The 16,381-nt window shown below is 38.5% G+C and overlaps 2 protein-coding genes across 4 annotated transcripts in view; both read left to right on the top strand.

Moving 5' to 3' along the window:
• The window catches only part of pank1a (pantothenate kinase 1a), a 37,866-nt gene extending 33,537 nt beyond the window's left edge, over positions 1-4,329 (top strand). For both annotated transcript variants that reach the window (XM_077581296.1, XM_077581297.1), the window contains exon 8: positions 1-4,329. This exon is cut by the window's left edge and continues 595 nt beyond it. The gene's annotated coding sequence lies outside the window, so the exon portion shown is untranslated.
• Positions 4,330-8,518: 4,189 nt separating this feature from the next.
• On the top strand, positions 8,519-16,110 carry LOC144061528 (monocarboxylate transporter 12-B-like). Of its 2 annotated transcripts, XM_077582072.1 has the most exons (8): positions 8,519-8,833; positions 11,506-11,609; positions 11,693-11,836; positions 11,900-11,995; positions 12,066-12,225; positions 12,443-13,060; positions 13,216-13,475; positions 14,765-16,110. In XM_077582072.1, exons 1-8 carry the CDS (start codon positions 8,709-8,711, stop codon positions 14,950-14,952), a joined length of 1,695 nt encoding a protein of 564 aa, XP_077438198.1. In that variant the 5' UTR covers positions 8,519-8,708; the 3' UTR covers positions 14,953-16,110. The 2 variants fall into 2 exon arrangements, with proteins under 2 accessions (XP_077438198.1, XP_077438200.1); XM_077582074.1 differs by lacking the exon at positions 11,506-11,609 and having other exon boundaries at positions 8,738-8,833.
• The last annotated feature ends 271 nt before the right edge of the window (positions 16,111-16,381 follow it).

The raw sequence follows: 16,381 nt of genomic DNA on the forward strand, positions 1-16,381 counted from the left end.
CACCAAAAGTGAAGCAAACAATTCAGCAGCTTGCACAAGAAGGTAACCCAGTAGCCAAAAGTTTGGTCAGTAGGCCTGTCGAGCCAACAAAGACAACCAGGTAGTAGAAACCTGACAAAGTAAACAACAATCAACATCGCCTTCTGTGTCTGCTTGTTGCTAAATGCTAAAAGAACCATCTCGAGCTCCTCTGCCAATGTCCTCTTACATCTTCTGTCACGCATGTTTGTGCCATCTATCTACCCACTATGTTAAATACCTCTTAAATATTTAGCGGTTTATTCTGTTTTATCAAACTGTTTGTTTCCCTCCCAGGTGGTTCGTTTGGTCAGGTCTGACCACAATAAGTAAATATCTTAACAGTGATGCAACCACTGGTAGCTAGCGTTAACATGATTGGTCTTAAGTTTTGCGTGAACATGTACACTGACGCGCGCACTCTGCTATTCCTTAGTTTCCCGCAGCCTTGCTAATTGTCCAATAATATGTTTTTTTCCCCTTTGTCTGTTTGGCATCTAACTTTTCTCATACTTCTCTGTGCCATCTCATCTAACTTCTTTCGCTGATAGATTTTAGCTTTAATGTTTAGCATTTGTGTTAAGCATCAGCACTGCCATTTGTTTTCACCAAACTATGGTTCTATGGTTTATTTGGTCACATAAGAATCTGATGTAACCCAAAAAGCATTGTAATGGTGACCAACCACAGGTAGTTATTATTAGCATAGCATATTTGGTTTAGCAGGTCAAGACGTACCCTTAAAAGTGCACTCAGCTACTTGATGGTATTCTGCGGCCTTGCTTGATTGTCTAATTTGCTACTGTTTGTTAGGGCTAGCCTGTATGGAGAAGGGGGTGATCTTGTTATTAGACCAGAGTCAAAACATACTAAGATGACACTAATAGAGCTAACTATAACAGTGGAAAACATCCTTAGACTCCACCATTTTGTGTATTTTTGCTCTTCCCTTGGACTACCGTACCATACCAATACACCCCCCCACCCCCCTTTTTTTTTCTAATCCCTGTTCAGCGCTAGCTCAAAGCTAGCGAAAGGTCTCAATGGTTTCACACTCGTTAACCATCAGCCAGCAACTGATCAAAAAATAACTAACCAACGGTTTCTCTTCACCGCTTTGTCGTCTTTTTTTTTGTGCTTGGTTGCCTTGGTGACGCTTGAGCAGGGCCTCGAACCCCAACCTCAACCCTTTGACATTGTCTGTTTGCGTCCAAGCCTTCATGTTTGTGTCGTTTTTAACTTCATTGTCTTTTGCCTGTTGCACACAGCGAGTCGGCAAAATGGTTAGTAGCAGAGCTGTAACAGACAATTCGGATGGACAGTCTGAATTCTAACAGTCTAACTTCTGTCAATTGCTTTCAACAGAAGAAGTTAGTGTCAGGACGACTTTCCACCGCCATTCCGGTCTTACCTTTTTTACACAATCCCGCCTCTGCTACGCCGCTGACACTATAGCCAGTGTGTATACAATAGCCATCGGACGCTAACAATTGTTTTTAACACAACAAGGCATGAAAAGAGTGTCAGGTCTTCCCACCCTCGTCCCACCGCCATCCAGGCCTTACCTTTTTACACAATCCCGCCTTTGTTATGGCTGTACTACCTCCGAAGCCTGAATATTGCCAAATAGAGTTTTCCCTCATTCCATGTCAGCACTGTAAGCCCTCTTATTACGCGGCGGTACGAACATTTGAAAAACCTCAACAACCTTCATCAGATACTGTACATACAACTGGATTATCTTTATTTTATTATTCATGTTAATAATATTCAATTTTTGGTTGCACATGTTGGTCAACTTCGGTCATGACTGCAACAGGGATGTGATTTTTCCGCTAATTCGCGGAATTCCGCTTTTTTTTATCTCCCCCCCAAAAAAAAAAAATCAGATTTTTATTTTATTTTATTTTTTAATTTTTTTAATTTAGTAGTTCATTGTGTATGCACATGACTCCGACAGATAACATCTTCTGCTATAACAAAGACATTTGTGGTATGCTCTAATATGAGTTACTTTTCATTTGGTCATGATACAATTATTTGTTCATGAAATTTGAACTCTTCAACATTATTTATGTGTTAACTTAGTAATCACATTAGTTAGATATGATGATATTCTCAGTGATAGTTTTTAAAAGCAAAGGCAGTCCAATGTTTTTGAATGTGACTGATTTTGAGTTGACTAAAACTGCCATTTTATATGGGATAGTTCAATATACATTGAAAATTTATGCTGTTGTTTTGTCTATTTCTTTGTCATGTGAGTGCATTGAAAGTACTTAAAAACACGGAAAACCCATGAGCTCCGGGGGGCTTTGCCCGCCTTGTCCCCCCACCAGGGCACTGCCCTGGACCTAGCTGGGTGCCAGCGGCCCCCAGACCCCCGGCTAAATTTTCAGATAATTTCACTTTGGTCAAATCACATCCCTGCTGCAAGCATCTGATAAATCCAGACCACAAAATGTCTTCCTGGGCGGCCATTTTGTGGTTAAACATCAAGTACACTACAGATTATTTATGGTTAACATATAATGTAAAAGTCATAGGGTTTTTCCTGGCTCAAATTGAGGCTAAGGTGGCACCATTCTGATTATTTGTGCTTCTATTTACATTTGTTTTTCTTGTTAACATTTTCTGCCTTGAAAAGATACTTTAACTAATTAATTCTGCTTATTTTCTTCGACATCAGATGTTTCTTTTGATTACAAAAGGAAAAATATTAACATATTTTGAAAATGCACAAAATCATCCCGACACATTGGCAGGAGGCAAAAAATAAAATAATCTATGATTTTAGCAGCATTTCTGATACATAATAGCGCAATTAAATTAAATTATTAAAAAAAAATAAAAATAGGAATGAGGAGATGGCCACCTCCAAATTTTTTGGCAGGAAAAACCCTGCTTTAAATTTAAAGTACACAATATACAATCTCATTTGATCTAATATTATGATAATAATGCTAAGATGTAATTATTTTGTTTTTAATGTTTGTTTTCCTATTAAATCTCATTAAGTTATGCCATGATTTCTGTTTTAGCGACAATGCTAATGTAATAAAGTACTGGGACCATGCCTCTATTAAAATAACTGTTTCACCCGTGAGCTACTTGGCTATGCAGTTAGCATACTAATGCATGGAAGCAGTTTGAGCATTTATTTGATATCCATTTAAGGTCGATGTGCTAGTACACTCTGACCTATGCTAAAAGTGACCCTTTGGATATGCAAGCGTGACCGTAAAGAGAGAGAACTCCTCCTTTTTGTCGTGTGTCCTGCTGATTTTTATTTGAACGCCATTTAAGGCAAAAGTGTTTTTTATTAAACATTTAAAACCAGTTTGGGTGGACAAATGTGCCACGACGAAATCTTTGTATCTGAGTCGACCTCGCTTGTCGTGACACAATTGCCTCTTGCACAACTTGAAAAAGATTTTGTTTTGTTTTTTAAATTCTTTGTCTGTTATCAAACAAACGCCCCATGTACCAGTCCAAGCCTTTAAACTAGTGATACTGGGGAGAAAATGTTGATTTAAATGATTGTCTGGAATGTTTGACATGTTTAATTAGTTGTTTATGTGTATATATATATACAGAGATTTTTGTAAATATGAATAATCTATCCTACACCAGCAATTTGTCACTCTTTTTAAGATGGCCAGCTTTCACATCCATTGTCTGTATCGTGATACAAGTGATATCGGGATACTGAATAATTGATATAGTGAAAGAAAATTGTCTACGATATGTCATGATGTCTCCGGAAGTAACGTAACACACAGTACTGTATACTATAATATCACAATATTTATCCAACAATACAAAGTGGTATCATGATACAGCCATAGCGTGATAATTGATACGCTGAAAGGTTTACAATACTTTACAATATTCAGTATCAGACCAATTTGAAGAAACTGATACATTGGGTCTAATGGAAGAAAATTATGTACAATATCTACGATAAATGAATACTGATATTATTTCAATGCTTTTGAAAAAATAACAATGGTATCACGATATGGCGAATGTGTGATATAACGAAGAAAACTATCTACGATATATCACTATCTCGATATAACAAATGAAAATGTTGCAGTGATGTCAATGGTTTCACGATACAGTTCCACAGTATGTCAAATTAAACATTTATTTTTGGAAATGTAAAGTAAATTTGAGATGTTTGTGAAAGCTGCCGCTGGTTGTTTTGTCATTTCTGCTTCTTGTAACTAACAATGCCCTGTGCAATGTGTATGTAGTGATGTGAACAAGACTTTTTCTCAAAAGGAATAAAAGTGAAACTGGATGAAATCGGTCTTCTCATTGCTAATTATTCACAAATGGTGGCCTTAAATATTTTTTGGGGTTGATTTTAGGTTATTTCAAATTACAATTTCAGTGAGCTAACTTGTTTTTCTTTCTTTCTTTCTTTCTTTCTAATCTTTGAAGCATGTGTAGCAACTTATATTGTAGGAGTCAAAGTTAAGGAGGTCAGATACAAGGCTAAGCTAACGACAGCACACACACACACAGTATAGTGAAAGGTAGTGTTGGGAATTATGCAGGGATTCTCCTCCCCCCCTTTGTACTGGCACACACACACACACGTGTGTGTGTGTATATATATATATATATATATATATATATATATATATATATATATATGTTGTTTGCTCGGCCACTGGTGTTGCAGAACACCTTCACAGTGTCGCAGCAGTCAGACTCCACGTCCTCAAGGTTTCTGGAGGCATGATGCCGGCAAACTGATGTAAGTTAAATATCAGCTATTATATTATTGTTATTATCAAGCAATGTGAATGTAAACAAAAATAGTCAATTTCTTTCTTGTTGAATTTTAACAGAATTTATCTATCATGTAACTGACTTTTTCCTTTGTTTGCGTATTTTTTTAAAGTATTTTTAAGGTGAAATTCTTGCAACATATTTCAACCAATAAGATAACACTGTTAGTAAAACTCCATTATTATTATTTTTATGTAAGTTATCGTATTGTAAGAGCAACACAATTACAGTAATGCTCGCTTTTTGCTGTGATGTAATAACATGAGGTGTAACACATTTGCTAGGATTTTTTTATTTTTTTTATGCCAGCTAATGTGGAGAGAGTACGGGGTCAAAGCATGATGATCACAAAAAATCCAGGAGTTAAACATGTATTCATTGCGCTTATGAGAAGAAGGTGTGATACATCCTGGACCTAAGCATGTATTCCGTGTGCATGTGAGAAGAGCGACACCGAAGAGATTTTTGTCTTTTTAAGAAGAATTATTCAACAAATTTCAACTAATGAACAATTATGAGAAGGTGTGATACATCCTGGACTTAAGCATATATTCCTTGTGCATGTGAGAAGAGCGACACCAAAGAGATTTTTGTTTTTTTAAGAAGAATTATTCAACAAATTTCAACTAATGAACAATTTCAAGCCACCAAAGTATTTGTTAACAAAAGGTAATTCAAAGAATCTGTAATAATTTTACTAATTACGATCGGTACAATTTGGGATATTGTGAATTTTTACCCTGAGCCAACCTCAAGTAATTTCCCTAAAACATATATATAAAATTTGTAAAATATTTAATATGAGATTCAGTTTGCTAGCTACATCAGAAGCTAACTTGTTTTGTTTATTAGTATAAACATGATACCTGTTTTTATTTTATTCCTTTTATTCATGTTTTCATTCTGTACGTTCTGTGTTGCAAAATTTGTTAACTGCATCCTGCTGGCTAGATTTATGTTGGTAGTGCATTAGCTGTCTAGTTAATAGCTGCGTGTTTGGTAACTAAATTTTCCTCATTGTTTCAGCTCATTGTCTTTTATTTTTTTTACATTATCTGTTTTTGGTTATTACCTGAAAATACTTTTGCGTAAATAGCTTTACATTATCTTTAGCTTGCTAGCTGGGTTTTCAACTGCATTGACTTGGTAACTGGCTACAGTATGTTCCGCCTGACGGCTGGTTATATATTTGTCACAAACTTGTTTTATTTTTATTCATTCAAACATGTAGCTAGTTCTGTTAGTTCCAGCTCTCTGGATTTACGTTCATCACTAGGCAGCTATGTGAGCTACAGCTACTTAGCAAGTTTTCTTTCTACCGTCAGATAAGTAACTAGTAAAGTATTATTAATTTGTACCTGTTAGCTAAATTTGTAACAACTCCAGCTTCCAACTTTTTGATCTATAAATATGTCACTGAATATATCTTGGCTACCACTTAGATGTAGTATATTTAGTAGATATTTATATTAGTATATAGTTTAGATTTACTATTTAGATTTAGCTAGATTTAACAGTCAAGCTGACTTTGACTAACTAACCAGCTTTTATTTATTAGCTTTGAATTGGTAGGTCTTGTCAGCTATAACACTAAATATATATTGATTTTTATATCTAGATTTACGTTAGTAGTACTAGTTAAGAATGTGTGCTACAGCTAATGAGCAATTTAGCTTACTAGCTTTGACCTGCTAATTAGTTTCAACATGAGAGCTAGTTTTAGGTATGTCGCTAACTACAGCTTGCTGGTTAGATTTACACTTGTACACTAGTCTTTCATAGCAGGATGCATGAAAAATTGAAATGGAACAGGAAGTCAGCCATTTTGGCTTGAAGAGGTCATTCTGTGCGAAAATCCAGGGATGAACCTTAGCAAACTCTTCACCATCATCAGAAGAGAAGATATAGACAGATGGGCAAGACCAAATTGTCAAGTTTTTCTTTTTTGCCTACGTCATCTAACGTAGACAGATCACTGTGTCAAATGATCGTTTGGAGGTTTTGCCATAAACAAAAAGGGTGCAAAGATAGCCAAACGTGAAAAAAGAAGCCCTTGTGTGTTTCGGTTCTAAAACAAAGCGGACTCCTCACCAGCTGTGCTCTATTTGCGTTGCAGCCTTTCAGAGGAACTCCCATCACGCATGAGCTCCAAGAATCCACACCAACACACACACACACACGCACGCACACATACGCACGTACACATGCACACGACAAACATTGGGGGGGGGGAAACATGTTGGATAAGAATTTAAGGCTGTGATGAAAGCTCTGGCTACAGCAGAAAGGTCAAAGCTCACTTCTTCTTCTTTTCTTTTTTTGCTTCGTCATCTCTTGTGGCTGTAAAAGGTTATCCAGGTTGTAAAGTTCGCCCCGTGTTGATTGACAGCAGTGCCGATGAGAAAATGTGCACTTATTTACTCAGACGTTGCACATCATGCTGAAAAGAAGCAATGAAAACAATAAAATGTGCTTTACGGCGTAAGCTAACAAGCTATCGTGAACATTTTAGCTTTTGAGAACTCAATCTAGTTAGCGACATAGGTGAGACAAGCTACCACATTTAAAGCTAATGGCTAAAGCTAGCCTAGCCAGCAAGTAGAAACTAGCTTGGCTAATGAAGAAGAAGTTAAAGTCTAAACTAGAAGTAGGCTTAAAACATGCTAACATGATTCAGAGGCACTTTAAAAGGTAGCAGGTGTGTGTGTGTGTGTGTGTGTGTGCTGACTCCCATAACATATTAGATGTCTGTTGTTGTTGTTTTAACCTTTATCTTTGTATTTATTTTTGGACAGTTAAAAAACAACAACCTTAAAACCAAGGCAACACAGAACTACAAAGCTGTACTAAAATAAATCCCATTAAATTTGTTGTTGTGTGTTTGCCCCCATTTCTGTAACCTCATCTCCCCCGAGTGTCGGATATCCCCATGAAAAACACAAAAGGAACGCTTGTTTTTTAGATAAAAATAGACAGGCGGGTGGCCGCGTGCATTCATGGAAAGGGTCTCAAACTTCACAGTATTGACACTGTACTGTGTGCATGTATGTGCCTTGGTGTGGGTCAGTGACAAACTTTTATCCCGTCCCGGCTTGTTACCCGGCAGGCTGTTGCATAAGTAAAGTGGTGTGACTCACCGCACTTGCAAAAGTGTCTGTACACATGCCGGGTGATAAGCCAGAAAACAACCCACTGACCTCTTCATGGCCCATTTGTGTGAAACACTATGTGCTTTCAACTGACAAATTTCCATCTTCTCAGGCAGTAACAGAGCCGTAACAGGGGCACTTAACTCACTTCTGCTGGTAATAGTTGACATGTTTCCACATTTGTCCATGTCTCTGTCAAGTATAAACAACACTGAAATGGAATAGGGGGACAAAGTTGACCCAGTAAATCACTGTGTGAAAGACATTTACATGCTGTTTTTCCTTGTGAAAGGTGGTTATTGCCTGTAAAAGTTGAAAATGTTTCCACCTTTGCTGTCTTCTTTATAAACATGTGTAAAGCCTAAGACAAAAGTCAAAATTATTTTATTTGTGTTACTTTGAGGTGCGCTTAATTAAATGACACCAGCTGTTAATCAAAACTTTTACAGGTTAACACAAGGCGGATGAATAAACTCCATGTGAAATAAATGAGGCTAATAAACAACTGGAATGTGCGTGTGTCTGCATGTGTTAGAGAAAGAGGAAGTGGAGGCGTAGCCGAGGAAGTAGAGGCGGGAACATCGCGGATCTCCTTCGGACCATCCACAAACCGCCCAAAGCAGAAGAACTCAGCCAATGAGAAGCTGCCGCCGACATTGTGAGGTGTCCTGAGCGTGAAGCCAAGGCAGAGAAGGAGGGGCCACTGATGACAACTGGGCCCCTGATTGGTCGGAAGCCATGGCTGTCAGCGTGCAGGAGAAGCCCCGCCCGGGCCGGGGCCAGGTGACGGAGGAGGGCGGCTGGGGGTGGATGGTCGTCGCGGCCTGCTTCCTCGCCACCATCTGCACACGCGCAGTCACTAGGTGTGTGCATGCGTGCGTGTGTGTACGTGCATGTGTGTAATAGTGTTAATTTTTATCGGGCATTTTTTTATTTAGTCTCAGTGTTAGTCCAATTTCAGTCACGCTTGTTAGTTTTTATCGCAGTTAGTCAACTTCATCCCGTTTTTATTTAGTCCATTTTTAGTCGACTATAAATCTAGCATTTTATCTTTATTTTAGTTTTTAAAAAAACTTAATTTTATTCATCTAGTTTTAGTCAACAAAAACTGTCAATGTTTTAGTCAACAGGACACTCTTTACCCCTGTATATTTTTTTCTGTCAGCGGATAATATTGAACATTTTGGATCTAAAACTATCACATCAAATTTTCTCTCATCTTTTTGATGAAAAACAACTTCACACACTTACAGTGGCTACTATGGCTCCCTGCTATGAGCTAGTAAGTTAGCCAGCAATAGTTAGAGGTCGCATTAATATTATTGGATTAATGTTAAATTATAATTGCAATTGACTTACTTTTTAAACTTTCTTTTTAACCGTTCACCATGAATCCACCTCATGTGTGTCCAATGTGGACACACAGGTGTGCTAGCTGCAGATTTGAAAGGGCGTGTGTCACTGTGTGTCACATGACAGTGTCACAGACATGACAGATTAGCAGAGACAAGATTTTACAAAATCATATATTATTCGTCTCGTTTTTGTTCATGAACTAAAATGTCCATAGATTTTAGTCCAGTTTTTATCAAGTGAAGTACATTTTCGTCTTGTCTTCATTAGTCGACAAAAATACATACTCATTTAGTCTCAGTTGTTGTTTAATAATGAGGGTTTTAGTCTCGTCTAGTTTTAGTCCAGTGAAAAATGTGTGTTGACGAAATTATTTTTGTTTAGTTTTTGTTGATGAAATTAACACTAGTGCGTAATTTCAGTTTGTATAGTTTGCACTACTAGCCTGCACTGGTGGCCCCACCACATTCTAAAAACAAGTAAACGTGTATAAAACAGTATATTGCCTTTAATGTCTCTTTTATTAGCTCCTCTAAGTAGTCTTTCCCTTAGCAGGGCTTAATTCTTGAACAGCTTAAAGTGTTAACAACTTTTTGTTCTCCCACTAAGACCCTGAATTCCTACTGAGGATTTCCATGTTGACACTTTTTTCTTTTTTTTGCAAAGTCAGCACATATCATAAGTTATAAAATCAAGTCCTGCAAAGTGATTTGTGTTCATTTTTGTTGTTGAACCAACACTCGTGATGCTTTTCCAGAGGTGGTGTCTTTTCTTTAAAAAAAATAATATTAACTGATCAAGGTGTGAATGAGTGGCAGATGTCCTTTGATAACCTCCTTCTTAGCTCGTCCTTATCGCCCAAGACCGGCCTGAGGAAGGAAGACATGACATTATATAAGCGTGCTTATGCAAGACTCAATATATGCAAGGCCTCACAGTCCGTGCACTTTCTGACCTCACACGATGAAAAATCATCACATTGTTGTAATGTGTTTTATATTTAATACAAAGGAGTGGCGTCGTTAGACCTATTTTACGGGGCTCAAGCCTACCTAAAATGTTCTTAAGCCCTCCCGATATGTAATTGGTTGTGTATATATATATATATATATATATATATATATATATATATATATATATATATAATTTTTACTAAAAAGATCAAAAACCTTTATATATATAGTATACAGAAAGCGAAATGAACTAAATATTCAGGCACAACACCTCATTATTTATGTAAATATAATCATAAATCTGTTGGTTTCCCTGTACTTCCAAATGTAAGGTCGTCCACGCTTCTCATGTGTCATTATCCAAGCCACTTATTCATGTCGAAAACGTCCTTATTAGTAATAATCCAGTCCATGTTTTCACTGCGTCAGCCAAGTGTTTCAAATATGCCAACCACGAGCAGCACTGAGGAAAATAACGTGACGGATGCACTGTAATTAATTGCTTCTATGATTAGAAATCTATTTATTTATTTCACTTCAATAGTACTGTAGATAGCGAGAGCCCTTGTCATGTTTTATTATCCAATTCTTAATCCATTCCATTTGAACTTCCTACTTGCTCCTAACCTGCCGGTATAAACAAAGTGTGCATTACGTTTGCGCATGCGTAAAAATCAAGTAAAAAAAAAAAAACTTGCTACCAAACAAAGCTGTCATTTGAATGGCGGCGAATGGAGTGCTGAAAGTGGGGGGCTGTGGGGTTTCGGCAGGATGACGAGGGCAGACTTGGCTGGTGCAGGAGATCTAGGCAGGTATTAAAAAAAAAAAAAAAGCAAACTCGGTCTTCGATGTCCTGCAGGTTTTGGAGATTTCCCTCTTCCAACACAAGCTGATTCCAATCAACAGGATCGTTATCAGGTTTATGCAGAGCTTGCTGATGAGCTGATCATGTATCAACTGTGTTGAAGAAGGGAAATATCCCAAACCTGCAGGGCCCCCCTTTCCATGAAACCTAGTGACGCCCCAATTTATTGGCCTATGGGAGCGGTTGAGATTGTGTCCTGTAAAGTCTGCCTCGCAAAACAAGCTACAAAAGAATCCCAGCAATTAAGTTGATCTACAGTACATTGCTGCTGGAAGGCAAATGTTCATAGACCAGTCGCAATAAAAGTTCCTGCGTTTACTTATATATTCGTAGGCTACAATATGTCCCATGTCCTTGTGTTCAGATGTGTTTCCATGTTTTTCGTGGAGTTCCAGCTACACTTTGAGCGAGATTATTCCACTACGGCCTGGATTCATAGCCTCATTGATTGCACCACTATGCTCTGTGGTAATTAAATTCATCTGTTTTTTAATTGAAAAGTGTTTTGTTTTTTATGTAGCTTGCTTCATTCAGACATCATGCATTTCCAGCACCTCTAGGTGGTTTCCTTGGCAACCGTCTTTCATGCAGAGCCACAGTGATGCTAGGCGGCCTCTTGTCCTCGGTGGGTCTGGTCCTTAGCTGCTTCGCCTCCAGTCTGGAACATCTCTACATCTCGTTGGGCATTTTCACAGGTATATCCTTGGTTGCGTCAATACTGCACTTTGAGATAATGGTATAGCTGTGAACTCTTTTAGGTTTGGGTTTTGCTCTGAGCTACACTCCATCCATTGCCATGGTTGGCCGCTACTTCAGCAAGAGGAAAGCTTTGGCGTACGGCATCGCCCAATCTGGTAAGAACCTTGTTTCTTCCCGCCTTTTCACCATCCTGCTCCATCATTATCGTTATGTTCTGCCATCCAGGCAGCGGCATCGGGACCTTCATCTTGGCTCCGGTAGTGCAGGTTCTTATTGATCATTACTCTTGGAGGGGAGCCATGCTGGTCCTGGGGGGCTTTGTCTCTAACTTGTGTGTGTGTGGAGCCTTGATGAGGCCAGTGGTGGAGCCCAGCGAGAAGCAAAGGTGGGATGCCAGTTAGCCCGTTAGCAAGTGTGTCAGTACTGGACTTCTTGATATCTGAGAAATCTTGATATCATTTATTTAAATGGATACAGAATTTGCTAATTATCTTAGCCCACTGTGTATTATGAAAAAAAAAAACATCTTAATACCAAGCTAAGCTAGCTGTTTTTAATGCTAGCACATAATGCTAACTAATGTGTTTGTTTTCCTTCTGAAGGGTATTTCACGAGTCCAACAACGCCAAAGAAGAAACCAAAGAGATCCCAGTGAAGATGCCAGAAATTAGCAACCTCAGTTACACCAAAGGACTACTAATTTCTAATGGAGCACTGAGAAACTGCCAAATGGAGAACAGCAAGCTAGCCGAGGTTAATAAGCTAACTTTGCTGTCCAGCGGGCCCGATGCCAGGATAGCGGATCTCAAGCTGGCAGAGTGCATTCTACTTGGCAACATGCTAACGCCGGCCATGCTCGGGGAGCTAGCCGACACTACTCTTGCTAGCAACGTGGAGAGTCGAAACTTGTGCAACAAAATGGCCGCCGCAAAGACGGAAGTTGTGCTTTCTGAACCTTTAGCGAATACTAACGTGCCCCGAGGCCGTTGTTATTGCCTCCACCCGGGACAGGACTTTGGTTTCTTACTAGCTCGGGACTTCCTGGTTTTGTGTCTGTCCTTTCTGTTTTTGGCGTATGGCTGTAGTACTCCGGTAGTCTACCTGGTTCCTTACGCCCTCAGTAAGGGGGTGGAGCACAAGCAAGCCGCCTTCATCATGTCCATTTTTGGAATCAGTGGTATCGTGGGCAACATTACCTTTGGTTGGATTACAGACAGGAAGTAAGTAGTGACTTGGATAATACTATACGTCAAAAGATGATAATGATATGACCCATCTAAATACAGTACTGACATTTGAAACTGATGTTTTGGATTCTGGACCAAAAGTGTTCGATGATACATATTGATATTTGATACTGCTGTGTCCTTTGCAGTTGTCTGAATCGGTACCGTATGCTAAGCTATATGCTAGCCATAGCGGTGGAGGGCCTTAGCTGCATGTGGGTTCCACTCCTTCACTCCTTCGCCCCTCTGACCATCTTTGCTGTGATCTACGGCTACTTTGACGGCGCTTATGTGGCGCTCATCCCCGTGGTCACTTCGGATGCCGTGGGCTCCGCTTACATCACCTCAGCCCTGGGCGTGGTTTACTTCCTGCATGCTGTGCCTTACCTCATCAGCCCACCCATTGGTGGTAAGCTTCGGTTGTCACATTTGTCATTTTGTGATAAGTTTCCTAAAACCGAGTTCATTAGAAAGATCTTTATTTATTTATACTAATTTATCTAATTACAGAGGTTGTTAATTTCTTTGTTGGTAATAATAAAATACTGTACAAAAAATTGACATGTATTTAATTTTGTGTCAGTTAATTATAGCTATCTTATTTATAATAAAAAAAAATGTTATCAGAAAAAAAAACATGATGATGATAAATCCTGATAATTAAAATAATTGTAAATCTGTTTGATTCTTTAAATTATTTAAGACATATTAATTAAAAATATTTAATTAACTAAGTGAATAAATTAATGAATTTTAAATAGGCCCAAATTAGAATTTTACATAAAGTACACAAAATTTGTCAAATAATATATTTATAATATTTATTTTGTTGAATAATTGGTTAATAAATTGTAATGAAATAATAAATAAATTAATAAATAATAACATTAAAATTAATTATTATTTTAGTATTAAATGATTATTTTTTTACATAAAGGTAAATATGCAATATTAGTATTTTTTAACTATATAGTTTTTTTAAGTTCCAATGTTTAAAATTAAATTATAGATGATTCAATACATTTGCGTGAATTATTATTTTAATATTTTAAAACTATTTTACATAAAATACAAAATATTTGCATAGTAACCATTTTATTTTATTATTTTATTGGTTAGCAATTGTAATAAAATTAGTAAGAATTACTAAAATTTTTAAATATTTTACACGAAATACACAAATATTAGTAAAACAAGCATTTTTGTTAACTTAATAATGATTAAACACCATGAATTATATTCAGGGCGGCACAGTGGCTGACTGGTTAGCACGTCCGCCTCCTAGTGCAGAGGACGTGAGATCAAGTCCGGGCTTCGGCCTTCCTGGGTGGAGTTTGCATGTTCTCCCCGTGCCTGCATGGGTTTTCTCCGGGTACTCCGGTTTCCGGTTTGCATGGCAGGTTAATTGAACTCTCCAAGTTGTCCATAGGTGTGATTGTGAGTGTGGATGGTTGTTTGTCTCTCTGTGCCCTGGATTGGCTGGCAACCAGTTCAGGGTGCACCCCGCCTACTGCCCCAAGCCAGCTGGGATAGGCTCCAGCACCCCGACCCTTGTGAGGACAAGTGGTTAAGAAAATGGATGGATGGATGAATTATATTCAATACAATTAAAATGACAATGAATTATTATTGAAATAAACTTTTCCACATTTCAGATGCACGTTTTAACTTAATATGGGTTTGTGTGCCTTTTTTCAGGTTGGTTGGTGGACGTGACTGAAAACTACACAGCAACTTTCTTCGTCAGTGGCGCTTCGTACATTTGCAGCGCTGCCATTTTGGCGGCGGCCATGTTGGTCCGACACACCCGTCAGTCGGAGCTGAAGGAGCCCTGCCCCGAACACGGTGCCACCGCCCTCACTGTGTGTCATCAGGACGTCATCTAAGTGTTCGGATGTGTATTTTTCTTTGTAATAACCAAACACTCTTAATAACACTTTTTTATTTTGCATACTATACACAATTGTGAAAGCTAACGATACCACACATCAAAATATTGATATGTGATACTCGTGTATCGATACTACAGTCGCGGTCAAAAGTTTTAAGAATGACACAAATATTAATTTTCACAAAATCTACTGCCCCAATTTTTATTATGGCAATTTGAATGTACTCCGGAATGTTATGCGCAGTGATCAGATGAATTGAAATTCTTTGCTAAGTCCCTATTTGCCATTTATCGGATCATCAAGAACTTCAAGGAGAGAGGTTCAATTGCTGTGAAGAACACTTCAGGGCGCCCGAGAAAGTCCAGAAAACGCCAGGACCGTTTCCTAAAGTGGATTCGGTTTCGGGATCAGGCCACCACCGGGGCGGCGCTTGCTTGGAAATGGCAGCAAGCATGTGTGAGTGCACCTGCACGCAAAGTGAGGCGAAGACTTTTGGTGGATGGCCTGGTGTCAAGAAGGACAGCAAAGAAGCCAGTTCTCTCCAAAAAAATACATCAGGGACGGACTGATATTTTGCAAAAGATACAGGGATTGGACTGATGAAGACTGGGGTAAAGTCATTTTTTCTGATGAATCCCCTTTCCGATTGTTTGGGGCATCTGGAAGAACGCTTGTCCAGAGAAGAAAAGGCGAGCGCTACCATCCATCCTGTGTCATACCAACAGTAAAGCATCCTGAGACCATGCATGTGTTGGGTTGTTTTTCAGCCAAGGGACTGGGCTCACTCACAATCTTGCCTATAAACACAACCATGAATAAAGAATGATACCAAAACATCCTCCGAGAGCAACTTCTCCCAACCATCCATAAACAGTTTGGTGACAAACAATTCCTTTAGCAGCATGATGGAGCACTTTGTCATAAGGCAAAAGTGATAACTACGTGGCTCAGAGAGAACAACATCAACATTTTGGGTCCATGGCCAGAAAACTCCCCAGACCTTAATCCCATTGAGAACTTGTGGTCAATCCTCAAGAAGCGGGTGGACAAACAAAAAATGACAAATTCTGACAAACTCCCAGCATTGATTATGCAAAAATGGATTAGTCAGGATGTGGCCCAGAAGTTGATTGACAGCATGCCAGGGCGAATTGCAGAGGTCTTGGAAAAAAAGTGTAAACACTGCAAATATAGACACTTTGCATAAATGTCATTTAATTGTCAATAAAATCCTTTGAATCTTGTGAAATTATTGTAATTATACTTCAGTATATTATAGAAACATCTAACAAAACATCCAAAAACACTGAAGCGGCAAACTTTGTGAAAACCAATACTTTGTCTCATTCTCAAAACTTTTGGCTACGACTGTATACTGTGAGCGATAAGGATGCAACATATCAAAATATGTGATACTGGTATT

This window comes from Vanacampus margaritifer, chromosome 12 (assembly GCF_051991255.1).
Source record: "Vanacampus margaritifer isolate UIUO_Vmar chromosome 12, RoL_Vmar_1.0, whole genome shotgun sequence".
Taxonomy (NCBI): domain Eukaryota; kingdom Metazoa; phylum Chordata; class Actinopteri; order Syngnathiformes; family Syngnathidae; genus Vanacampus; species Vanacampus margaritifer.